General features: G+C 37.0%; 1 protein-coding gene across 4 annotated transcripts in view; it reads left to right on the forward strand.

Moving 5' to 3' along the window:
- Positions 1-1,285: 1,285 nt before the first annotated feature.
- The window catches only part of MIA2 (MIA SH3 domain ER export factor 2), a 97,174-nt gene continuing 71,560 nt past the window's right edge, over positions 1,286-26,899 (forward strand). For all 4 annotated transcript variants that reach the window (XM_005222083.5, XM_005222085.5, XM_005222084.5 and 1 more), the window contains exons 1-6: positions 1,286-1,603; positions 3,318-3,451; positions 6,287-6,373; positions 9,992-11,222; positions 19,880-20,098; positions 20,203-20,303. In XM_005222083.5, the coding sequence (XP_005222140.2) occupies positions 1,489-1,603; positions 3,318-3,451; positions 6,287-6,373; positions 9,992-11,222; positions 19,880-20,098; positions 20,203-20,303 (1,887 nt within the window). In that variant the 5' untranslated portion in view covers positions 1,286-1,488. The remainder of the gene's footprint in view (positions 1,604-3,317; positions 3,452-6,286; positions 6,374-9,991; positions 11,223-19,879; positions 20,099-20,202; positions 20,304-26,899) is intronic.

A 26,899-nucleotide genomic window follows, 5' to 3' on the forward strand; every position in this document is an offset into this window, starting at 1 on the left:
GGGAGTGTGGCGTCATACAAGTGCAGCAAGTGCTGCATTCTGCAAAGTGCGTGTATGCTGGCATGCCCAGACACTGGGAAAAGGTACAGCAAAGAAGGACTAAGAAAAATACTTCCCTAAGATTGAAATAGGACAAACTTAGTTTGCAAAAGCCTACTTTGACCTAGTGTTTAACACAAAAATTCCCAATATAGGGATTTGATCTCCTTTAAGGGACAATATCATTCAATTTGGAGAAAGAAGTGGCCACCTACTCCAGTATTTGTACCTGGGAAATGCCATGGACAGAGGAGCGTGGAAGGCTACACTCCATGGGGTTGCAAAAAGAGTCAGATGTGACTTAGCGACTAAACAAGTCATTCAAATAATTTAATTTACAAAACCTTACTGTTATTTAAAAATGACATATGCTTGCTTATTTTTAAGAAGAAAGTCAAACAATATAGAAAAGTACAAAGAGGAAGTGAAAACAACTGGAACTCAAACGATATATTCCCACCATGTGGGAGAGGAGTCTTTCAGATGCCTCTCTCATTCACCCTCTACATACAGAAATATGCATATGATTTGAAATACATGAAATGACACTGTATGTATGTATTGTATGAAACTGTGCCTTCTGTTTCTGGAATGGTATTGTCACAGATGGAGTAGACACCTTTCTGTGGTTGTGAGAAGGACGAGTCACGGGACCTAGGTTTAAATTTCTTCTCCACTATGTGATGTTGGGCAAGCGAGTTAACCCATCTCCATGTACCTCAATTTCCTCATAATGCAAAAATAGGGATGACAATATTACCTACTTAGACAGTTGATGTGCAAGTAAAATCAGATCATGTAATTGTTTAAGATAGTACCTGGATCGTAATAAGTACTGAACACATTTTAACTGTCTTAATACAAGTTTCAACTTCAGAGTAACATAGAAGGTTGTTACAATATGAAAGTGGGATATTTTTTCAAATAACTTTCATCATGATAATCTTGAACCATGCTTTTAATATAAATTATTATTGCTTCTACATTTAACTATATCTTTCTTGACGCTGGTATTTACATGCAGCAAATACTATATACTTATTGACTGATCTACTCGAAGACTTTAACAGAAAGAGATGAACTACCTTTTGTGGAGGCCATTTAAAAATTGTTCTGTGGAACACAAGGTGCCTTTAAGCAGGAGAGTTTTCCATGGGCCGGCTTTGTAAGACATGACTCCAGCTAAAAATCCCTGTTAATTATTAAACCCTTATGTATAATCTGGATACCTGACACTGCAGATACTGAAGATTGAGAACAGAGAGTGTTTGTCTCTCAAGCCTAAACACGGATAGAAAAAAGTAGTTATGGGGTAGAAGGGGTTGAAAAACCTCAAACCTTTCCCTCTTACATTTAGAAAATAGTCTGGGTTATCTCCTGTTTTGGCTGGCATAACTACTGCCTAAGCAATCAGTTTAAACCTTGTTTGGGATTCCTGCTTATTTTAGCATGGCGGATCTTAAAATTCACAGAATCTTCCTTTTGGTTATTTCTCTGACAAAGTGTTTGGAGAGCACAAAACTGCTGGCAGACTTTAAAAAATGTGGTGACTTGGAATGTGAAGGTAAGTTGCTTTTCTTTTTTTCCTCTTAAACTAAGGCTCTGAAATGATATAAAATGTTATTTTGGGCATGTATGATAAAAAAATGAACATCAATATCATTGGGAAATATTTGTAGTTATACGGTATAGTCCATTATAAAAAGGACATGCTAGAAGCAAAACATTTTGTGATAGTTTTTAATGTAAATATAAAGGAGTAAGGATAACCTTATATATAAATATATCAGAAATTATAAAGATATTAATCCAGCTTTCAAAAACAAATTAGCACTTTTACTACTTTTTAAGATAAATGTAAATGATTTATATTAAAAAAATCAGGCCATTTGATAGCTATTTTTATGAAGCTCTTACATTTTTTAGTTTCTATTTCACAATCAGAAGTTTCTGACTCTCATGAGTTTTCTAAGACTTTTTATTTCATACTATCATGATTTATTGTCCAAAACTTTAACAAACATTAATCATTTTTGCATAATTTATTATGTAAAAATACTGAAATGAGTTTTAGGAGTTGAAAATTTTATTTATGTCTTTGAATATTAAGCTTTCTTCTACAATGATAAATTAATTTTCATTTTGTTCTTTAAGAACTTATTTTCTGAAATTGGCATTATGGTACAAAATGAATAGCATCTTTCATCCTAATATATTATAATTGCTTTAAACCTTCTATCCCTCCAGTATGTGAGAATTATTTCTAATTTGCAACATGGAAATTAAAAATGCAAAATATTATTAGTATTAACACAAATAATTTAAAAGTAAATTTTTATGTGTAAACATTTTCTTTAGTAATTTGGATATGTAATTTAGTATAGAGAGAATGTTTACTAGATGATAATATTATTATATAAGCATTATATAATTATATTATCTACGTAATAATAAAACAATTTTTATTTCCTTTTTTACGACTTCATTTTAGTTGCCTTAGGGTTAGGCACATATCATGTAAACAGAACATTCATATTTATAGTAATTGATAAAAGTTATTTTAATTTTAATTGCACAACTTAATCAAAATGTTTTACATATGTCAGTATAATTATAATAGTTAATATGGTATGTATATTACTTTACATGTTGAAGGGCTAAATCTAACATATGTAGATATAATCGTTCATAGTTACTAAGGGTCTGTTATGTGCTGGGTCTGGAAGATCAGGGGTGTGTATCTAAGCGGAATAAAATAAAATGTAAGATAAGTTTCTATTCCTCCAGCAATTTTCATTCTAGTAAATGATGATAAGACAAGTCAATATGAAATAGTAAATAGGGATACAACATAAGAATAATAGGTAATTTTGAAATTCAGAGAAGGGGCAGAGTAGGCTGGACAAATTAGGGATATCTCATATAAGAAGTAAGATATGAGTTGTCCATTAAGAGAGACTGGTGGATTTCTAGAAAGGTTTAGGGAAAAACAGAAAGAAGAGCTTAGAATATAGAAGGCGGATGTTGCAGTGAAAAGAAAGTCAGTTCAGATCTGGCTCCACTATTTATCAGGTGTGTGACCATCTCTTTGAGACTTACTTAAAGGCTCATTTGTTAGTCTAAGATGAGATTATTTCCCTCATAGGCTGTTTTGAGAATTTCATAATAACAATGATAAAAGGTATGAAAGAGCTTATCATGATGCCTGGAATATAGTAGGTGCCAGGAAGAAAACTAATTATCTTTTCCTTCCCTTCTCTACTTTGTGTGTTACGTAGCTTTAATAAGCAGAGTCTTCGCCATAAGAGATTACAGAGGACCTGACTGTCGATACCTGAACTTCACTAAGGGAGAAGAGATATCGGTTTATGTTAAACTCTCAGGAAAAAGGGAAGACTTGTGGGCAGGAAGTGTAAGTATCTAATTTTATAAATTGAATACAGAATAAATGACCAGATTGCACGAAGAAGCCTGCTTTTCATCTCTAAAAGAACTTTAACATTTCAAAGTACTATATATATATATGCTATGCTATGCTATGCTAAGTCGCTTCAGTCGTGTCCGACTCTGTGCGACCCCATAGATGGCAGCCCACCAGGCTCCCCCGTCCCTGGGATTCTCCAGGCAAGAACACTGGAGTGGGTTGCCATTTCCTTCTCCAATGCATGAAAGTGAAAAGTGAAAGTGAAGTCGCTCAGTCGTGTCCGACCCTCAGCGACCCCATGGACTGCAGCCCTCCAGGCTCCTCCATCCATGGGATTTTCCAGGCAAGAGTACTGGAGTGGGGTGCCATTGCCTTCTCCAATATATATATATATACACACACATATATATGTAAAACCTTTATATATATATGTAAAACCTTTATATATATTTATATATACCTTTGACGTATTTAAACAAATGGACATGTTCACTCCTGGTTCCAGAATTTCTATACAAATAGCTTTGAGGAAGCCAGTCTGATTGGGCTGAAGGCTTAAGAGTGCCTTGAAGTTATTTTACATAGCATGCATAGTTTTTGAACTTAACTTTTATATTTGTTTGGAGAGACCTTAGAGGTACTGATGGAGGTACTGGGTGACTAGGTAAGCCCAGCCATCCTTTGTTGCTACCAACGGCCAAGTTTAAGAGAGACTGGGAAGTTTTAGTTAATCAGATTAAAAGACATGTCTTGGGACTTCCCTGGCAGTCCAGTGGTTACAGCTGCATGCTATCACCTTTCACCGCCAAGGGTGCAGTTCCATTTCCTAACTGGGAAAACTGAGATATCAGTTGGCCAAAAAAATAAAAAAGACATGTCTTTCTGAGCAAATAAAGGACTTAGTTGCTATTGAAGAGGTCCTCTGAAAGATTAGTAGCCTAAGGAAATGAGGTATATGAATTTTTCATGGAAAAAAAGAATAACTGAGACACTTTTATTTGGCCCAAAGTCCTATTACACTGAAATTCCTAGATGCCTGAATCATCTTTCTGAATATATAACATAGACAAATTAATGATTAATATTTTCAGTTGAAAATAGATTGGTATCTTAGATTATATCATTATGTTTTAGAATGAAAACATACCATGACACATGATTTTATTCCCAAGCTGAGCAAGCATGACCAACCTGATACATACATCATTTCCATATAGCATATGCATAAGAGCTCTTCCTTGTATAGCATCTACACGGGAAGCCTCTGATCTTTATTTGAAGGAGCAGATTCTACATGGGTCAATCCTGCTTCTTAGCATTAGAGGCTATATGACTGAACCTCAGACATTGTCGACCAGAATTGTTTACCTGGACTTTGCAGCTCCCAAGACTGCTTACTGCTTATGGTTCTTTAAACACATTATTTCTCTGCCTTGAATGCACTGGAGGTATCTAATGCAACTGTAAGAAAAATGAAACAGTAGGTATCATAAGAAGAAAGCATTCTTTCTTGCCTACTATGTGTGAAAATGATAGTTCCGCACAAAGCAACATGTAATGTGTGGAGCCAGGGTGAAGTTTCGAGCACACTTAGTTTTGTGCTTTAGGTGTCCAGTCCAGGCAGATAGCCATTTAAGAAGCCACACTGTGGGCTTCCCTGGTGTCTCAGTGGTAAAGAATCCACCTGCCAGTGCAGGAGACATGGGTTTGATCTCTGATCTGGGAAGACCCCACATGCTGCCAAGCAACTGAGACCGTGGACCACAGTTATTGAACCCACACTCTAGAGCCTAGGAGTCACAACTGCTGAAGCCCATGTGCTCTAGAGCCCATGCTCTGCAACGAGAGAAGCTACTGCGATGAGAAGCCTGCACACCACAACTAGAGAACAGGCCCTGCTCGCTGCAACTAGAGAAAAGCCTGCATAGCAACAAAGACATAGCACAGCCAAAAATAAGTAAATAAATAAAATTAAAAGAATCTACACTGTGTGATTAAGACTCTGGGCTTTCGTTGCTGAGGGCCTGGGTTCAATCCCTGGTCAAAGAACTAAGATCCTGCAAACCAGGTTTTGCGACCATAGAAAAGAAGCCACATTGTGGAGTTCGCTTTGTCAGTTTTCAAATAGTTGCAGCAACTGAAGAGCTGGAAAAAATCAGAATTGAGGTATAATGGTGCTAAATCAAAGGGCCAAAAGAAATACACTCTTTAAACTTGGACAGGGGTAGGAAATGGGCTGAGAGTGGCCGTGTGAAGCCTTCACTCTTGGGGGACATCTTGAAGGCACTTAAACAAGATTGAGAGGATCTCTGTCACCAAGGTACAGAAGTTAAATGGAACCAATTCCCTCTAGAGGACTTGTAGATGTTTACTATCTTGATGAATCCATCTTGGCTCTTCAGAGTTTAAACATCTTATTTTGACATCCTGAAAATGCTGAATATGTCACAGCTCCATCTAGCTTGGCTACTGTCACCATTCCCTTGTTTTTTGATATTCCAGGTTTATTAGTATAAATCTGTGGTCCACTAGGCAAGAAAGGTCATTAAGAACAGAAAGAGGAAGAAAATGAGTGGTTTTCCCTCTGAAATCTGAAAAAGTGCCATTTTATAGCTTGCCCCTTTGTTCCCTCAAATTAACCCTGTTCTGTTGAGTAGCAAATGGAATATGATTTCATTGGACTTTCTTTTAGATGGTAAATGAAAACCAATTAATATTTGTGACTTGAAATACATGAAAGTCAAGGACATGGAACAAAATTAGGCTCAATAGCTATTGCTTTGATCACTCTTACTTGCTAATATTTATTCTTCATTTTGATAGAAAGGAAAGGACTTTGGATATTTTCCCAGAGATGCAGTCCAGATCGAAGAAGTATTCATATCTGAGGAAGTTCAAATACCAACAAAAGTGAGTAAACAGATTTTGGTTGTTAATTGAACTGATTTATTTTTTAAAGTAAATTTATATATTTTTTCTCTAACAAAAGAAATAATTGTAAACACCCAAGAATTCTCTTTTCCAATTACCAGTTTTCCTTTTCTTCTTCCTCCTTTTAATGAATGTATTCTTTATTTAATTTATTTTTAAATTAATTGATATTGGAGTATAGTTATTCTGTGTGTGTGGGTGTGTGTGTGTGTGTTAGTCATTCATTCATGTCTGACTCTTTGTGACCCCTTTGGACAGTAGCCCACCAGGATCCTCTGTCCATGATATTCTCAAGGCAAGAATATTGGATGGGGTTGCCATTCCCTTAACGGTTATTAGTTGAATTTAAAATTTCTTGATTAACACAGTTTTCTGTGGTGTAAGTGCTCATTAGTTACACATCTTATATAGTGGATACATAAAATAGTCTTAAGTGGAGAAGGAAATGGCAACCCACTCCAGTATTCTTGCCTAGAGAATCCTGTGGACAGAGGAGCCTGGTGGGCTGCTGTCCATGGGGTCGCATAGAGTCGGACACAACGGAAGCAACTTAGCATGCATGCCTTGGAGAAGGAAATGGCAACCCATTCCAGTATTCTTGCGTGGAGAATCCCAGGGATGGAGGAGCCTGGTGGGCTGCTGTCTATGGGGTTGCACAGAGTCAGACACGACTGAAGCGACTTAGCTGTAGCAGCATCAGTGCCACAAAGTGAAATATAGGTCACTAACTACAAACCACCAAAGAGTTCCATTTCCACTTAAACCAAGGTCACACACTTTATGTCTGAACTTTTTTTATTTTTTGTCTTCATTCATATCTTGGTAGTTTTCCCTGCTTTCCAATAAAGTTTTTCTATGAGGGGTATTATATAAAAAAAATAGTCTTAAGAACTAACACTAGGAATAGTTTGAGTATGTGAATAATATCAGGTAAAACAGGGTTAATGACAAAGATTTTGCTTACTGAAAAATTAGCAGGCAGTAGAATACAGTGGTTTAGAGCATCAATTCTAGAGATGCGCTGGGTTCAAAGCCTGACTTAGCCACTTAGTTGTCATGTGATCTTTGTGCCTTTTTTCTCATTTGTAAAATGAGGATGATGATTATAAACTTACCTCATGAATGTATTGAGGAAAAAAGAGCATATGAAAGCACATAAAACAGCATTTACTAAGTGCTATGTAAATCTTAGATATTATTACTAATGTTATTGTCCTCCTGAGACAGAGTTTATTTCCCATCATACTCTCTAGGTCTCCAATCTGTAAACCTCTTTTGCTGTTGGATTTTTAACTGAGTTTGATAATGCTGGGCTTGATAATGAGAAAGGGAATCAGAAGGTGACTTTTCAATACGTGAATTTGACTAGCACATTTAACTCAGATTCTGTGTCGATCTCTGGATCAGCAAGATCCTCTGGAGGAGAATATGGGCACCCACTCCACAATTCTTGCCTGGAAAATCCCGTGGACAGAGAAACCTGGCAGGCTATGGTCCATAGGATCACAAAGAATCGGACACAACTGAAGCAACTTAGCACACACACACGCGCAGGTTAAGCCAGTTTACCTTAAATGAGGTCAGTGTGAAGTCAGTTGTGCCTGGTTAAGTAAACTGTCTATTATTTGGCTCTTTCCCAGCACAAATTCTGGGATTAACTGTCTATTCACTCTGTAACTATTGGTCCTGCCAGTTCTGTCTCCAAAATATATCTATCTGTCTTCTCTTCATTTTTACTCTCCCTATAGCTCTGACTCAAGGCATAATTACCTCCTGAGTAGAACCTGCAGTAGATTTCTAACTGGTCTTTCTACCTTTACTTTTGCCCTCTTCCAATTCATTCTCTAAACAGCCATGAACCTTATAGTCATGAATCAGAATTCAAAAAATTAGATCTTGTCATTCACTTGGTTTAAAGCCTTTCAACAGCTTTGCGTTGCATCTGACTCCTTACCTGGCTCTGCATGATCTGTTCTTGCCCTCTGCTGACCCTGTCTTATGCCCTTCTTCTGGCCCCCACTATGCTCCTAGCCATGCTGGCCTATTGACTGTTCTTAGACCATGCCAAGCGCTTTCCCTGCCTAAAAACCCAAATAGGTCATTCTCTTTGTTTGGAGTGCTTTCCCTAAGTTCTTCATCTGGTTAGTTCCTCCTTATCCTTTTGTTGTTGTTTAGTCGTTAAGCTGTAGGGCGCAGCTTAAACATCAGTGCCTCAGAGAGCTCTTTCATGATGGTTCTAAAGGAATTATTGCTTCTCAACCACAGCTTCCTGTTTATTTCCTGCATAGCACTTATCACAGTCTATTATTTATTGTTTCTATCATTTACTATAGAATTTCAGTACTTGGCACAGAGCAGAGCACATAGTAGGCATATAGGAGGCCCAAATTCTTAGGTCAAGTCCCCTGGGAAATAGATGGACTTTCGCATCCAAGAAGTGCACTGGGGGTGGGTACTCTTAAGAATAGCACTTATAAGGAAACACCAGAAAAAGCAGGATTGGACAGACAGAGAAGTTGAACTATGATGCAGTTGCAGCAATGATTTCAGGTGATTCTATAAGGAACTTAGACGCTGGGATGGCCTTTCAGATTTGTTCTGAATAGAGGCAAGGGGTTGGGCCTTTTTATCCTTGCACAGCTGGCTCATCTAGGGTAGTATAACCTTGGGCTACATTAGGCTAGTATTTACTAGAGACAGTTGCTATTTCAAGTATTTGATTCATTTAATCTTTCACAACAGCCCTATAAGGTATTATTTTTCTCATTTCACAAATGAAGAGACTGAGGCATAGAAAGATCATCTAATTCACCCAAGGTCACAAAGCTAGTAAACAGCGGGATTAAGATTTCAATCCATGGTGTTTGGCTCCAATGTCTATTAATCACCTACAGTGTTGCAGTGCCAAAATTATACTGTAAAAAATTGTAATTCTGAAGTTTATTTTTTGTAAAATTCTGAGTTTTATTCTCATTTTATAATGGTGATAACCAAAGAGCAGTGCATATCAATGTCTCATACCTTCAGATTAAAAAAATAGCTTTTACCATTTTATTCTTGAAAATTTGTTTGTTCTGTGAGATGAGCAGGGGGATCCCTGCCTCCATTGGCTGTTTGCAATAACTCAATTAAAGAAGCCTAAGTGTTTTAGTGTAGCTTCTAACCAGGCCGTTAGAAGTCTTTAGAGTCTGATTTTTCTGAGCTGTGATCATGTGCTGTAAGTTCCACTCTGAAACCACGGCACAGCTCCATGTGTCCATTCAGTGTACCCTTACAAGGAGCAAGGTTTTGTGGCCATGTACGCCTTTTCATTAGAGTTTCTTTGCAGAATATACTCAGTACTAGATTGCCTTTTCTTCTAAAGTTCTTCAACTATTTGATAACAAATCCTAATGCAAGTGATATAAACCTAACTGAAGTTTATATCAGTAACCCTGAAAAGTCAGTTATGATACAAGTGTTTGCAATTAGGAGTTTTTGCTCAGCTATTGAGCTAGTTGTGTGGCCTTGGGAAAATGACACTCATTTGGAATGATTTTGGACAAACAAGGAGTTTCAGTATATTAATGTTAATCATATATTTATTTTTCCTTTCAGGAATCTGACTTTTTCTGTCTTCTTGGAATAAGCTACATATTTGAAAATGAAGCTAGTGAGTTAAACAGTGATAATAGTGAAAATATGTATCCATATGAAGAAGATAATGACCCCAAATCTAGTGTATATGAAAGTGATTTTCAGATAGAACCTGGCTTTTATTCAACTTCTGAAAGTAGTTTGTTTGAAGACCAATTTCCAGCTTCAGAGGCTCCTGAAGATATCAGAAGTACTAGTGAATTAGAAGATTGGGAAGCAGAAGCTGAAAGTATCAAACAGTATCTTATTCCAGAAGAGGATCATGTCCCACCATCTTCAGCTGTCCCTGAAGTGAAAGGATGGTTTGGATTTGGAAAGGACCAAGCTGAAGAAAAGCCTTTTGAATCAGTTACTGATCCTCAAGAAGAAAGCTCATTTCTAAGTAGACAAATAGCAGTGGAAGATGAGAATGACCCAGAGGAATTAAACAGTGGTGAGCCCCAAACAGAACATAAGCAAGAACTTGAATTAGAGTTTGATTCAGTGCCAAAGGAACAGTCTGAACTGTTAGTATCTGAGTTAGAGCATAGTCTCAATCCTCAAGACACTGGTTGGTTTGGTGGTGGATTTACAAGTTATTTGGGTTTTGGAGGTAAGGATACAGAGCTTGAGTTATCGTCCAAAGAAAGCAACCCACCGTTAGAAGATGTTCCTAGTTCCATATCCTCTGAGGAAGAATCCACTGTTCCGTGTACAGAAATATTAACAGAAAAGGAAGACATAATCACTAATGAGAGCTCAATTCTCAAGCCAAGTTGGTTTGATTTTGGTTTTGCTATGCTAGGCTTCGCATATGCTAATGAAGATAAAATGATATCAGATGATGGAAAAAATGAAGAAGGAAGTGAGGAAGATAAACATAGACATCCTTCAACAAGTGAATTTGACCCTGATAAGGAACAAGAAATAAAACTAATAAAAGTTACGGAAACTGAAAATCAAATAGGCAAGGAAAGGGTCTTAGAGAAAACAGAGGATTCTGATACTGTACCATATTTTAAAAAGTTATTGTATAATTTTGACAACCGCTGGAGGTTCCAGAACACTCCAAAGGAAATGGAATTGACATTTCCCAAACAGACTCTGGATGAAAGTAATGTAGGTGAAAATGATGAAACAGAAGAATTTTCAGCTGAAAAGTACCCCACAGATAATATAGAAGATACGTTGAAAAGTGGTTACAGTCAGCCAGGTTAGTATAAAAATATCTATAATGTGATTTCTTTTTTAAACATAGGAAAAAGTGAAATTGCTAGTTGCTCAGTCGTGTCTGACTTTTTGAGGTGCCATGGACTGTAGCCCGCCAGGCTCCTCTGTCCATGAATTCTCCGGGCCAGAATATTGGAGTGGGTAGCCATTCTCTTCTTCAGGGGATCTGCCCAACCCAGGGGTCAAACCTGGGTCTCCCACATTATGGGCAGATTCTTTACAGTCTGAGCCTATTTTTAAAAGTACAAATCACATGAAAAATCCAGGAATCCTTGTTTTTCTAAATAAACAATAATCAGCAACAACCTTGTCAATCACTCTTTTATCAATATATCTGGTTTGCTCTGGGACTTAGTAGATCTTAAAGTAAAGTGAAAGTCAGTCAGTCATGTCCAACTCTTTGCGACCCCATGGACTGGGGCCTGCCAGGGTCCTCTGTTCATGGAGTTCTCCAGGCAAGAATACTGGAGTTGGTTGCCATTCCATGCTCCAGGGGCTCTTCCCAACTCAGGGTTCAAACGCAGGTCTCCCACATTGCAGGTGGGTTCTTTACTGTCTGAGCCACCAGGGAAGTGCTTAGTAGATCTTAATATCATAAAATCTCAAGGGACAAGGAATGATTGGATGTATATGGATATTTCAAGGAGATCTCTAGGTATTTTACAATAAGTTTTAATCAAACTGCTATATGTAGACAGGTTTAAAAATATATGTAGTGCTAAGGCTTTTTTTTTCCTAAACAAAAGCAATTTCTGTTCCCTTTGTCCATCTCTACTTCCACTTCTCTCCCAAGGATAATAATTTCTTTTATTTTTTAGAGAATATTTCTTGTAGTATTTATCTATTTTCTAAATAAAGTATTTATATTGTTCTCCTTTGATTAACCTATTTTAGATAATGTCCATTGACTTTCTGTTCTGTTAGGTGATAATTTTTGCTTATTAGGTTATTTTAAAAACACCTTTCATTACTTTAAAATAGGCTTGGTTTCTAAATTATATTTTATTCTAGATTTATAGTTCCTCACCTCCCCACTAAGAAGATCTGTGATAACAAGGGTTTTCTTTAAGTGTACAAGGTAATATGGAAACTCAAGCAAAAACAATGTAAAACGTTTTCCACATTGTCCATCAAGTCTCTCAATTCTGGGAGCTCAACAGAAGGCAACAGAAGAGAGCAGAGTAGCGGAGGAGACTTCTAGGTGTCCAGGCATCAGTGACACCTATGATTAAAAACACATGGATTATATTTTAAGTAGAGTTATATAACATGACTTTCGCACATCTCCATTCTGTCTTTATGATGGACAGATTAGAAACTCAACAAATATTGGCCAATAATACAGAAACGATTGAACTTTAGAATGACAGAAAAACTTTCACAAGAAGAGATCAATAATGTTGCAAACTCAGAAAGAAACACATTTCACTGGAGCTGGTTGATTTTCTTGAATTTCCAGAAGAACTATATGTTATTTCTTAATATTCTATAAAATGTGAGTTCTTTATTTGATCAACATCCTCTAACCAGAATATAGACTTTAGATTCTAAGTGAAGTGAAAGTATTAGTCGCTCAGTCATGTCAGACTCTTTGAGACCCCATGGCCTGTAGCTGGCTAGGCTCTTCTGTTCATGGAATTCTCCAGGCAAGAATACTAGAGTGGGTAGCCATTCCCTTCTCTAGGGGATCTTCCTGACCCATGGATCGAACTTGGGTCTCCTGCATCGCAGGCAGATTCTTTACCATCTGGGCCACCTCTAACACTTTTCTAAATAAGAAAGGTGTAGATATGATAATTTTCATGACTGAAAACATTAGAGACCTAGATTTTCAAAGGCTAGAGGAAATTATTTTATTCTAAGCTTGTTAGATCCTAAAGAGATATTTGTGAAAAAGCAGATAAGAGTAACTGGAAAGAAGAGACTAAAACAAAGCAATATCAACCCAGAAATATAGACATTTCAAAATATAGATATATAAAAATATTTTAGAGCTTATATATAGAAACTTCAGGGCATTCTGAATATCATTTTAGTAGAATTTATTTCATGTAGTGATGCTGGGAAAATAACTTGGTAAATAGTCAAGCAGTGCATTTATGCAATTATAACTAGTTTTGAAGGATTTTTATAAAAGTGTTAAGAAATTCTTTTAAGGTTCAGAAAAAAGATGCCTTACTCTACAAATATTTCAAAACATTTCACTATTAACTAAATGAAAACAAACTAAGGTCATGCAAAGTTTGCTATTAAAAATGAGAATACTAAAGGAAGGATTCAGTTAATGCCACAGAGTCTATTTTCTGGATATTGGAGAAATAGCTAAAATAGCCAATATTTTCAGATAATTTCACTACCCCTTTTAGGGAATAACAAGTGAAAACTGGACTTATTTGTAAAGAATGCATAAGAAAAATGAATCGCTGATCTTGAATAAGTATTTGTGAAAAGTTGAGGCTTGAGATAACACATTTACAAAAAGCCAATATTGCTGATCTAAGAATTTACAAAATAAATTAATTAGATAAGTTATTTATATTATAATATTAATAGCTATTTTACAAAAGGATTCCAACTGAGCTTATTTAAATAATGAATTTTCCAAGTACAGTTAAATATGAAAGAATATTATTTTATTTGAATTAAAACTTTATTAATTTATTAAAAATTATAAGAAAGTCATAACTGTATCTAATGTAAATCTTTTTTAAAAATTGAAGTATTTACAATATTTCAGGTATACAGCAAAGTGATTCAGTTATATATATATATATATATAAAAATATATACATATAAGAACCTATATGAATATACAGATAAGAATATATATTACTTTTCAGATTGTTTTCAATTATAGGTTATTATAAGATATTGAATATAGTTTCCTGTGCTATTATTAGGACCTTGTTGTTTATTTTATATACAGTAGTATGTAAATGTTAATCCCAAATTCTTAATTTATCCCTCCCTTTCTTTCCTTTTGGTAACTATAAGTTTGTTTTCTGTCTGAGTCTATTTCTGTTTTGTAAATAAGTTCATTTGTATAATTTTTCTAGATTCCACATGTAAGTGATATCATATGATATTTGTCATTCACTATCTGACTCCATCTAGTATGATAAGCTCTAGGTCTATCCAATGCTGCAAATAGCATTATTTCATTCTTTTTTATGGCCTATAGTCCATCGTATGTATTGAATACATACAATTTTCTTTTTCTGTTCATCTGTTGATAGACATTTAAATTGCTTCCATGTCTTGGCTATTGTAAATAATGCATGTATATTTTCAAATTATAGTTTTTTTCCAGTATATGGCCAGGTGTGGGGTTGTTGGATCCTATGGAAGTTCTATTTTTAATTTTTTAAGGGACCTCCATGCTGTTCTCCCTAGTGGCTGCACCAGTTTATGTTCCCACCAAAGTACAGAAGGCTTTCCTTTTCTCCACACCCTTTTCAGTATTCATTGTTGACTTTTTGATGATGGCCAAAACTCCCCAGGTCAGTAGATGCCCAATATGCTACTGGAGATCAGTGGAGAAATAACTCCAGAAAGAATGAAGGGAGGGAGCCAAAGCAAAAAGAATACCCAGCTGTGGATGTGACTGGTGACAGAAGCAAGGTCCAGTGCTGTAAAGAGCAATATTGCATAGGAACCTGGAATGTCAGGTCCATGAATCAAGGCAAATTGGAAGTGGTCAAACAAGAGATGGCAAGAGTGAATGTCGACATTCTAGGAAATCAGCGAACTGAAATGGACTGGAATGGGTGAATTTAACTCAGGTGACCATTATATCTACTACTGTGGGCAGGAATCCCTCAGAAGAAATGGAGTGGCCATCATGGTCAACAAAAGAGTCTGAAATGCAGTACTTGGATACAATCTCAAAAACGACAGAATGATCTCTCTTCGTTTCCAAGGCAAACCATTCAATATCACAGCAATCCAAGTCTATGCCCCAACCACTAACACTGAAGAAGCTGAAGTTGAACGGTTGTATGAAGACCTACAAGACCTTTTAGAACTAACACCCAAAAAAGATGTCCTTTTCATTATAGGGGACTGGAATGCAAAAGTAGGAAGTCAAGAAACACCTGGAGTAACAGGAAAATTTGGCCTTGGAATATGGAATGAAGCAGGGCAAAGACTGATAGAGTTTTGCCAAGAAAATGCACTGGTCATAACAAACACCCTCTTCCAACAACACAAGAGAAGATTCTATACATGGACATCACCAGATGGTCAACACCGAAATCAGATTGATTATATTCTTTGCAGCCAAAGATGGAGAAGCTGTATACAGTCAGCAAAAACAAGACCAGGAGCTGACTGTGGCTCAGACCATGAACTCCTTATTGCCAAATTCAGACTGAAATTGAAGAAAGTAGGGAAAACCACTAGACCATTCAGATATGACCTAAATCAAATCCCTTATGATTATACAGTGGAAGTGAGAAATAGATTTAAGGGCCTAGATCTGATAGATAGAGTGCCTGATGAACTATGGAATGAGGTTCGTGACATTGTACAGGAGACAGGGATCAAGACCATTCCCATAGAAAAGAAATGCAAAAAAGCAAAATGGCTATCTTGGGAGGCCTTACAAATAGCTGTGAAAAGAAGAGAAGCAAAAATCAAAGGAGAAAAGGAAAGATATAAACATCTGAATGCAGAGTTCCAAAGAATAGCAAGAAGAGATAAGAAAGCCTTCTTCAGCGATCAATGCAAAGAAATACAGGAAAACAACAGAATGGGAAAGACAAGGGATCTCTTCAAGAAAATCAGAGATACCAAAGGAACATTTCATGCAAAGATGGGCTTGATAAAGGACAGAAATGGTATGGTCCTAACAGAAGCAGAAGATATTAAGAAGAGATGGCAAGAACACAGAAGAACTGTACAAAAAAGATCTTCACAATCCAGATAATCACAATGGTGTGATCACTGACCTAGAGCCAGACATCCTGGAATATGAAGTCAAGTGGGCCTTAGAAAGCATCACTACGAACAAAGCTAGTGGAGGTGATGGAATTCCAGTTGAGCTATTCCAAATCCTGAAAGATGATGCTGTGAAAGTGCTGCACTCAATATGCCAGCAAATTTGGAAAACTCAGCAGTGGCCAAAGACTGGAAAAGGTCAGTTTTCATTCCAATCCCAAAGAAAGGCAATGCCAAAGAATGCTCAAACTACCACACAGTTGCACTCATCTCACATGCTAGTAAAGTAATGCTCAAAATTCTCCAAGCCAGGCTTCAGCAATATGTGAACCGTGAACTTACTGATGTTCAAGCTGGTTTTAGAAAAGGCAGAGGAACCAGAGATCAAATTGCTAACATCCGCTGGATCATAGAAAAAGCAAGAGAGTTCCAGAAAAACATCTATTTCTGCTTTATTGACTATGCCAAAGCCTTTGACTGTGTGGATAACAATAAACTGTGGAAAATTCTTCAAGAGATGGGAATACCAGACCACCTGATCTGCCTCTTGAGAAATTTGTATGGAGGTCAAGAAGCAACAATTAGAACTGGACATGGAACAACAGACTGGTTCCAAATAGGAAAAGGAGTACGTCAAGGCTGTATATTGTCACCCTGTTTAACTTATATGCAGAGTACATCATGAGAAATGCTGGACTGGAAGAAACACAAGCTGGAATCAAGATTGCCGGGAGAAATATCAATAACCACAGATATGCAGATGACACCACCCTTATGGCAGAAAGTGAAGAGGAACTAAAAAGCCTCTTGATGAAAGTGAAAGAGGAGAGTGAAAAAGTTGGCTTAAAGCTCAACATTCAGAAAACGAAGATCATGGCATCCGGTCCCACCACTTCATGGGAAATAGATGGGGAAACAGTGTCAGCCTTTATTTTTTGGGGCTCCAAAATCACTACAGATGGTGACTGCAGCCATGAAATTTGAAAGACGCTTACTCCTTGGAAGGAAAGTTATAACCAACCTAGATAGCATGTTCAAAAGCAGAGATATTACTTTGCCAACAAAGGTTCATCTAGTCAAGGCTATGGATTTTCCTGTGGTCAGGTATGGATGTGAGAGTTGGACTGTGAAGAAGGCTGAGTGCCGAAGAATTGATGGTTTTGAACTGTGGTGTTGGAGAAGACTCTTGAGAGTCCCTTGGACTGCAAGGAGATCCAACCAGTCCATTCTGAAGGAGATCAGCCCTGGGATTTCTTTGGAAGGAATGATGCTGAAGCTGAAACTCCAGTACTTTGGCCACCTCATGTGAAGAGTTGACTCATTGGAAAAGACTCTGATGCTGGGAGCGATTGGGGGCAGGAGGAGAAGGAGATGACAGAGGATGAGATGGCTGGATGGCATCACTGACTCGATGGACGTGAGTCTGAGTGGACTCTGGGAGTTTGTGATGGACAGGGAGGCCTGGCGTGCTGCGATTCATGGGGTCGCAAAGAGTCGGACACGACTGAGCGACTGATCTGATCTGATCTGATTCTGGCTGGTGTGATACCTCACTGTAGGTTTGATTTATATTTCTCTAATAATTAGAGATGTGCTGCTTCTTAGCCATCTGGATATCTTCTTTGAAGAAATATCTATTTAGGTCTTCCACTCATTTTTGATTGAGTTGTTTGCTTTTTTGATATTGACCTGTATGAGCTGTTTGTATATTTTGGAAATCAATCCCTTGTCCTTCCCAACCTTTGCAAATATTTTCTCCCGTTTCATAGGTTGTCTTTTTGTTTTGTTTATGGTTTCTTTTGCTGTGCAAAGATTTTTAGTTTAACTAGGTCCCATTTATTTTTGGTTTTGTTTTCTTTACTCTAGGAGACAGATTCCCCAATATATTGCTGTGATTTATATCAAAAAGTGTTCTACCATTGTTTTCCTCTAGGAATTTTATAGTATCCAGTCTTATAGTTAGGTCTTTAAATTTTTTGTGTATGGTATTAGAGAATGTTCTAATTTCATTCTTTTATATGTTGCTCTCTAGTTTTCCCTGTACCACTTTTTGAAGACACTCTCTTTTCTACATTGTATATCCTTATCTCCTTTGTTGTAGATTAATTGATCATAAGTCTGTGGGCCTATTTCTGGGCTCTCTAGAGTATTCCATTGATCCATGTATCTATTTTTGTTCCAGTATCATACTATTATCATGATTGTAGCTTTGTAGTATAGGCTGAAGTCAGGGAGTATGATTACTCCAGCTCTATTCTTCTTTTTCAGGAATCAATATTCTTCAATTTCAAGATTGCTTTGGCTTCTAATGTAAATCCTAAGGCTTACATTTAAGTAATGTAAAAATAATACCTCAGAAGTATAATTAAATATGAAAATAATATAGGAAGTTTTCATTTTTTTACATATAGTTATTTCAAGTGCAGTATAAGATAATATTTTAAAAAGAATCTAGGCACACAAAAATTTTATGAAATTAATTGTTGAATAAGTTGATGTTTGATGCCATCAAACATCATTGTAGATCACTATTTGAGTCCTGTATTTACAATGGTCCAATTATATTCAAACTCCTGAATTGATTGTTTTTTTAAATTTTAATGTCCACATGTGACATTATTAAATTACAGGTGTCTGTTTGCTCACTTGGGACTTTCATCTTTTAAACAATGCTGACTAAGTGACAGCATGAGAATGATATGTTACATTCATAACTTAAAGAGTGAAGTTAGATATTGAATAATTAAGTTAGGACTATTCTTTAATATTGTTTTTCAGGACTGCAATGATACTTTTCTATCCTTGTCTTAAAAAGTAACTGAGAAATAAATCCTACAATTTACTTGACTACTATACCTCAGGCTAGGACTAGTTAGAACCTTTTTTTAAAAAAAATCCTGTTTGATTAGTTCATTGAATCAAGTGATCAGTTTAAACTATATTTGAAAGTTGAATTGATGGCTGTGTGACATGGCATGCACATAAATATATGGTACAGCATTACAAATGTGGAAAATCATAACACATATATTTCTAATTAAATTTTTTTCTTAATTTTGGAGAAGGGTAGTCCTTTTTAAGGGCTTCCCAGATGGATGAGAGATAAAGAATCTGCTTGCCAATGCATGTCAGGTACTCCCTGGGTTTGGAAGAGCCCCTGAAGAAGGAAATGACAATCTGCTCCAATAGTCTTGCCTGGAAAATCCCATGGACAGAGGAGCCTGGCAGGCTACATTCCATGGGATCACAAAAGTTGGACACAACTTAGTGACTAAACAACAATGACAACAATCCTCTTTAACGTGAATTTTCTCGAGATGTGCATATATATATATATATATGTATCTTCATATATACAGGGCCATGAGCCAAAGAATGCAGGTGGCCTCCAGAAGGTAGAAAAAGCAAGGAAATGAATTCTCCTCTAGACCTCCAGAAGGAATACAGCCCTGCCACAGCCTTGGTTTTAGGATTTCTGATTTCCAGAAACATACTTGTGTTGTTTAAACCATTAAGTGTTTGTTAATTTATATCTGCAGTAGGAAGTAATACAGACTATAAATTTGTTTCAAATGAATTCTTTCCATAATGAAGTATCACAATGCCCACAAAGATTGAAAGGATGACCTGCCTAGAAAAAAAAAATAGGAAGCCTACAACAAAGTAAACATTATTAAAAACCCTAAACATTTCTATTTGCAGATATGGATTCTGAAATAGAGTTCCCTATGAGAATTATTGAAGAAGCTCATTTCAAAACTCTATCTTCTGAAAATAGTGATGAAAAATTAAAAATATCACTCGACACTGAAAGGCCTACTCAGGTGGAAATGGACACATCTATGGAAAATACGCTGTCAAACAGTCAGATCCTTTTAACTGATTACTCTTTATCTTCTCAAAATTACATTGCTAAAAAAGGTAAGAAACAAGTTATTTGTTCTCTAATGCGGCAATTAAGGAAGAAATTAAACTCAAAATTTGTATCTTATCATGTATTAACATTTTAATTTATAAATTGACAGAAGATGCTTCTTGGCGTCAGCTTCTGGAATATTTATTTCAAATTGATGTTTATGATTTCCTGAATTCTGCATTTTCACCAATTGTAATTCTTATAGAAGGGGTAAGTTGACCTTTTAGATATTTTTCAATTCTTTTATGTGTGTGCTAAGTTGAGTCAGTTGTGTCTGACTCTTCGCGAAGCTATAAACTGCAGCCCGCCAGGTCTACATTATGGGATGATGTAGGCAAGAATATTGGAGTGGGTTGCCATTTCCTTCTCCAGGGGATCTTCCCGACCAATGAATCGAACCTGAGTTTCTATCTCTTGCATTGGCAGGTGGGTTCTTTATCACTAGCACCACCCAATAATTTTACCTATTTTACTAAATATAGGAATAACTGAAAATTATGTTTGAGTGAATCCTCCCTATGTAAATATTATTGATGCATAATATTTCTCTTTGCATAAAATCTTATATGAAGCTTTTCCCTTATATGAGTATTTTGTTGCATAGATGTTCTTAAAGATATTTTTTAAAGCCTTTCCTTAAACTTTGTTGATCTTGAGCATTAGGGTTTTTTCCTTCTCTTTTTTTTTTTTTTTCAAATCAGAGGAAATCATACTAAGATTTAACTCAGAAATAATATGAACTGAAATTTAATCTCAAGGAAATTATTAATATTTGAATGACAGCTGTGACCTCAAAATGATGTAATGAGAATCTTACAAAACAACTAGTACTTCAAAATTTAACCAAGTCATAACTAAAATTCTAAAATCTGTCTGCTTTTTCATTTATTGTAACTTCTATTAAATTCTATCTCATTTATTGTAAATGAAATATTAAAAAGGATCTAGCTGTAGTATTTGGCACGTAAGGTCTTTTGCAAGTGTTTGTTCCTTTTCTCATTTACTGCTATTATATAAATAATTGAGGAAGCACTTGTGTCTTCTCATTTACATTTTAAGATGAAACTTAACAGTGGTTGCCTTCAAGGAGTTCATTCTAGTTGGACAAAGTAAAAAAAGCAATAATTGTACGTGCTGTAATGGCCACAGGATGCTACTAATACACAGGAGGAGCTGCCTGGTAGACTGACTGGAAATGGTAGGTAGAGAGAGTGGGGAGGAGGAACCTGGGAAAATGTCCCAGAAGAGATCTTACTTGAGCTGATCTTGAAGAAAGAGTAGGAGTTCTCCAGGCAAGAAAGGATGAACATTCTAGGTTGAGAGTGCATTTTAAAAAGTACAGAAGTGGGAGAGATTCTGGCATTTCTAAGCAATTCAGTCTGATTGAATTTATAAGCAATAAATTTATAAGCAATTTATAAGTAATTCAGTCTGATTGAATATTGGGATTGAAGTTGAATACTGGGATTAAAGAGAAAGGTTAGCTTTGCCTTTGTGCTGGGAAGTTGAACTCTATCTTTTCAATAATGGGGCACTATTTTTTAAATTTATTTTTAATTGGAGGATAATTGCTTTGAGTAAAGTGAAAAAGTTTCATGTATGAAGTCTGTCAATCAACATTGTCAATATTAATAAGAATTGACTGAAAACCAGAGGAAGGGAGCCCAATCAAGAAGTTATCACTTCAGTTCAGGAAATAAATTGTGAAGGTCTAAATTAGGGTTTATAAACTCAAATGAAATGAGTGAAGCACAGGTAAAGGAGAGAACTGTAGCCAACTAGAAAATGTATGCCTTCTCAAAGGATATAGCTTCTTCAGTCTTTTTTTTCCAGATCTTCTGATATTTCAAGAAAAGTTGGAAATCTAGATTTTTTTGTGTGTGAAATCTCCCATTTTTAAAAAAGAACCTGTTTTTTAAAAATAATATTTAAAAATATTGATTTATTTGTGGCTGTGTTGGGTCTTCATTGCTGCACAGGTTTTTTCTAGTTTCAATGAGTGGGGGCTGCTCTCTAGTTGTGGTGGAAGGGCTTCTCACTGCAGTGGCTCCTCCCGTTAAGGAGCGCAGGCTCCAGGGCGCGGGGGCTTCAGCATTTACAGTACACGGGCTCAGTACTTGAGACTTGAGGGCCCTAGAGCATGGGCTCAGCAGTTGTTGCACTCGGGTTTAGTTGTTCTTCGGCATATAGCATCTTCTCTGACCAGGGATTGAAACTGTGTCTCCTGCATTGGCAGGTGGATTCTTTTTTATTTATTTATTTATTTTTAGTTGAAGGATAATTGCTTTACAGTATTGTGTTGATGTCTGCCAAACATCAACAAGAATCGGCAATAGTTATACATATGTCCCCTCCCTCTTGAACCTCCCTCCCACCTCCCTCCCCATCCCACCCCTCTAGGTTGTTACAAAATCCTGGTTTGAGTTCCCTGAGTCAGACAGCAAATTACTATTAGCTATCTATTTTATATATTGTAATGTACGTTTCCATGTTACTCTCTCCATACATCCCACCCTCTCCTTCCTTCCCTGCACTGTGTCCATAAGTCTGTTCTTTATGTCTGTGTCTCCATTGCTGCCCTGCAAATAATTTTATCAGCACTATCTTTCTAGATTCCATATATATGTGTTCAGTTCAGTTCAGTCGCTCAGTCGTGTCCAACTCTTTGCGACCCCATGAATCGCAGCATGCCAGGCCTCCATGTCTATCACCAACTCCCGGAGTTCACTCAGACTCACGTCCATCGAGTCAGTGATGCCATCCAGCCATCTCATCCTCTGTCGTCCCCTTCTCTTCCTGCCCCCAATCCCTCCCAGCATCAGAGTCTTTTCCAATGAGTCAGCTCTTCGCATGAGGTGGCCAAAGTATTGGAGTTTCAGCTTTAGCATCATTCCTTCCAAAGAAATCCCAGGGCTGATCTCCTTTAGAATGGACTGGTTGGATCTCCTTGCAGTCCAAGGGACTCTCAAGAGTCTTCTCCAACACCACAGTTCAAAAGCATCAATTCTTCAGTGCTCAGCCTTCTTCACAGTCCAACTCTCACATCCATACATGACCACAGGAAAAACCATAGCCTTGACCAGACGGACCTTTGTTGGCAAAGTAATGTCTCTGCTTTTGAATATGCTATCTAGGTTGGACATAACTTTCCTATATATGTGTTAGTATATGATATTTGCTTTTCTTTTTCTGATTTACCTCACTCTGTATAATAGGCTCTAGGTTCATTTATCTTATTAGGACTCAAATGTGCTCCTTTTTACGGTTGAGTAATATTCTATTGTATATATGTACCATGGCTTCTCTTTACGTTCATCTGTTGATGGACATCTAGGTTGCTTCCATGTCCTAGCTATTGTAAATAGTACTGCAGTGAACATTGGGGTACATGTGTCTTTTTCAGTTTTGGTTTCCTCAGTGTATATGCCTAGTAGTGGGATTGCTGGGTCATATGGTGGTTTTGGAGAAGGGAATGGCAACCCACTCCAGTACTCTTGCCTGGGAAATCCCATGGACAGAGGAGCCTGGTGGGCTATAGTCCATAGGGTTGCAGAGTTGGACACAACTAAAGCAACTTAGCAAGCACACACATGGTGGTTTTATTCCCAGTTTTTTTTTTTTTTTTTAACAATCTCCACACTCTCTTCCATCATGACTGTATCAATTTACATTCTCACCAGTAATGTAAGAGGATTCTGTTTGCTCCACACCTTCTCCAGCATTTGTTTGTAGATGTTTTGATGACAGCCATTCTGACTGGTGTGAGGTGATATCTTATAGTTTTGATTTGCATTTCTCTAATATTGAGCGATGTTGAGCATCTTTTCATGTGTTTGTTAGCCATCTGTATGTCTTCTTGGAGAAATGTATGTTTAGGTCTTTTCCCCACTTTTTGATTGGGCTGTTTTTCTGATATTGACTTATATGAGCTGCTTGTTTATTTTGGAAATGAATCCTTTGTCAGTTGTTTCATTTGCTATTATTTTCTCTCATTCTGAGGCGTGTCTTTTCACCTTGTTTATAGTTTCCTTTGCTTTGTAAAATTTTTAAGTTTAATTAGGTCCCACTTGTTTATTTTTATTTTTATTTCCACTACTCTAGGAGGTGGGTCATAGAGGATCTTGCTGTGATTTATGTCATTGAGTGTTCTGCCTATGTTTTCCTCTAAGAATTTTATAGTTTCTGGTCTTACATTTAGGTCTTTAATCCATTTTGAGTTTATCTTTGTGTCTGGTGTTAGGGATGTGGGTTCAATTCCTTGGTCAGGAAGATCCCCTGGAGGAGGGCTCAGGCAACCCACTCCAGTATTCTTGCCTGGAATATCCCCATGGGCAGAGGAGCCTGGTGGGCTATAGTCCATGGGGTCTCAAAGAGTCGAACATGACTGAAGAGACTTAAGATGGGGTGAGGAAGTGTTCTACTTTCATTCTTTTACGTGTAGCTGTCCAGTTTTCCCAGCACCACTTATTGAAGAAGCTATCTTTGCCCCATTGTGTATTTTTGCCTCCTTTGTTAAAAATAAGATATCCATAGGTGCATGGGTTTATCTCTGGGCTTTTTATCTTATTCCATTGGTCTATATTTCTGTTTTTGTGCCAGTATCATACTGTCTTTTTGATGACTATAGCTTTGTAATATAGTCTGAAGTCAGGAAAGTTGATTCCTCTAGCTGCATTCTTCTTTCTCAAGATTGCTTTGGCTATTTGGGGTCTTTTGTGTTTCCATACAAATTGTGAGATTTTTTTGTTCTAGTTCTGTGAAAAATGGCAGGTGGATTCTTTACCAGTGAGCCACCAGGGAAGCTTGAAATCTCCCAATTTTTAATTGCTGGCAAATATTCAGATTAAAAAAAAAATACCATGCAGGTCAGACAAAATGTTCTGTGGGTTGAGTTTGGCCTACTAGCCATATTTTTTAACCTCTGACCTAAGTATCTGATCAGATCAGATCAGATCAGTCGCTCAGTTGTGTCCGACTCTTTGCGACCCCATGAATCACAGCACGCCAGGCCTCCCTGTCCATCACCAACTCCCAGAGTTCACTCAGACTCATGTCCATTGAGTCAGTGATGCCATCCAGCCATCTCATCCTCTGGCGTCTCCTTCTCCTCTTGCCCCCAATCCCTCCCAGCATCAGAGTCTTTTCCAATGAGTCAACTCTTTGCATGAGGTGGCCAAAGTACTGGAGTTTCAGCTTTAGCATCATTCCCTCCAAAGAAACCCCAGGGCTGATCTCCTTCAGAATGGACTGGTTGGATCTCCTTGCAGTCCAAGGGACTCTCAAGAGTCTTCCCCAACACCACAGTTCAAAAGCATCAATTCTTCGATGCTCAGCCTTCTTCACAGTCCAACTCTCACATCCATACATGACCACAGGAAAATCCATAGCCTTGACTAGACGAACCTTTGTTGGCAAAGTAATGTCTCTGCTTTTGAATATGCTATCTAGGTTGGTCATAACTTTCCTTCCAAGGAGTAAGTGTCTTTTAATTTCATGGCTGCAGAGTCACCATCTGCAGTGATTTTGGAGCCCAGAAAAATAAAGTCTGACACTGTTTCCACTGTTTCCCCATCTATTTCCCATGAAGTGATGGGACCGGATGCCATGATCTTCGTTTTCTGAATGTTGAGCTTTAAGCCAACTTTTTCACTCTCCACTTTCACTTTCATCAAGAGGCTTTTTAGTTCCTCTTCACTTTCTGCCATAAGGGTGGTGTCATCTGCATATCTGAGGTTATTGATAGTGGTTATTAAGTATCTGATAGTGGTTATTAAAATGATTGGAAGAACAAACTAGATATATCTTTTGCAGATAGAATTCACTGGATTTAGTGACTGATTGAAAGTAGCAAGGAGAAAATGGAAAACAGGAAAATTTACCAGATTTCTAGCTAAGGTGACCAGGTGCCACTGACTGTAAGAGTATTTGTGAAAACTAGGCTTAATGACACATATTCTTGTGCTTTCAGAGGCTTCCTCCTCACTTTCTTTGGTGGGTTCCAGAGAGTTGACATTACCTAGTAAATAAGCTCAGAGAAATGATTAATTTACTCAATATGATTTGGTGTTGAAGACGTTGGTTAAAAACATTACTCAGAAGTCTGCTCTAGCATAGGAGAGAATAAAAACTAATGATGATGTAGTTTCTAAAGTAGTTATAATAAAACTTTCAACTGCTTATTTAATTCTACTTATTAGTATGTCCTACTGACATAGCCCTTACTTGTCGTCTCTCCATAAGTTATACCAGTGAAGTTACTAAATTAAAAAATTATTGCTATACCATATTAACCTTTCATATACAGTTAAGTGCTTATTTAATATAGGCTATGCTAAGTATGCTTACTTTTGTGGACTCAGTAAATTTTGTCAAATACATTTTATATGAACATCTTGTTTGAAATTCTTTAGACATGAAAATATTGACTTTAAATGTATTAATTATCTTGTGACCCTGGAAAGTCACTTATTCTCTGGGGAAGTCTCAGTTTAAAATTCTACTATCAGAGATTATATGACAGGCTTGACAGGTTATAGACTTGAGCTTTGTGTAAAACATTATGAATCAGTTGCCTGCATTTAAAATGTGCATTCATACAAAAATCTGGATTTCTGCATTCTGTTGAAGAAGTAGAAGACTGTAATACATAGTCTCCCACTCTTCTACAGCAACAAGAAGTTCAAGCTAAATAGTGCTTGTATTGAGTAGACATGCACTTTTTATTTCCCTACACTTATTTCAACTGTTTGGCCTCAATATGGCTTTAAGTTCATAATGTTTGGACTAAATATTCTGAAGAGTTCCTG

The sequence above is a fragment of the Bos taurus genome, chromosome 21 (assembly GCF_002263795.3).
Source record: "Bos taurus isolate L1 Dominette 01449 registration number 42190680 breed Hereford chromosome 21, ARS-UCD2.0, whole genome shotgun sequence".
NCBI classification, from domain to species: Eukaryota; Metazoa; Chordata; class Mammalia; order Artiodactyla; family Bovidae; genus Bos; species Bos taurus.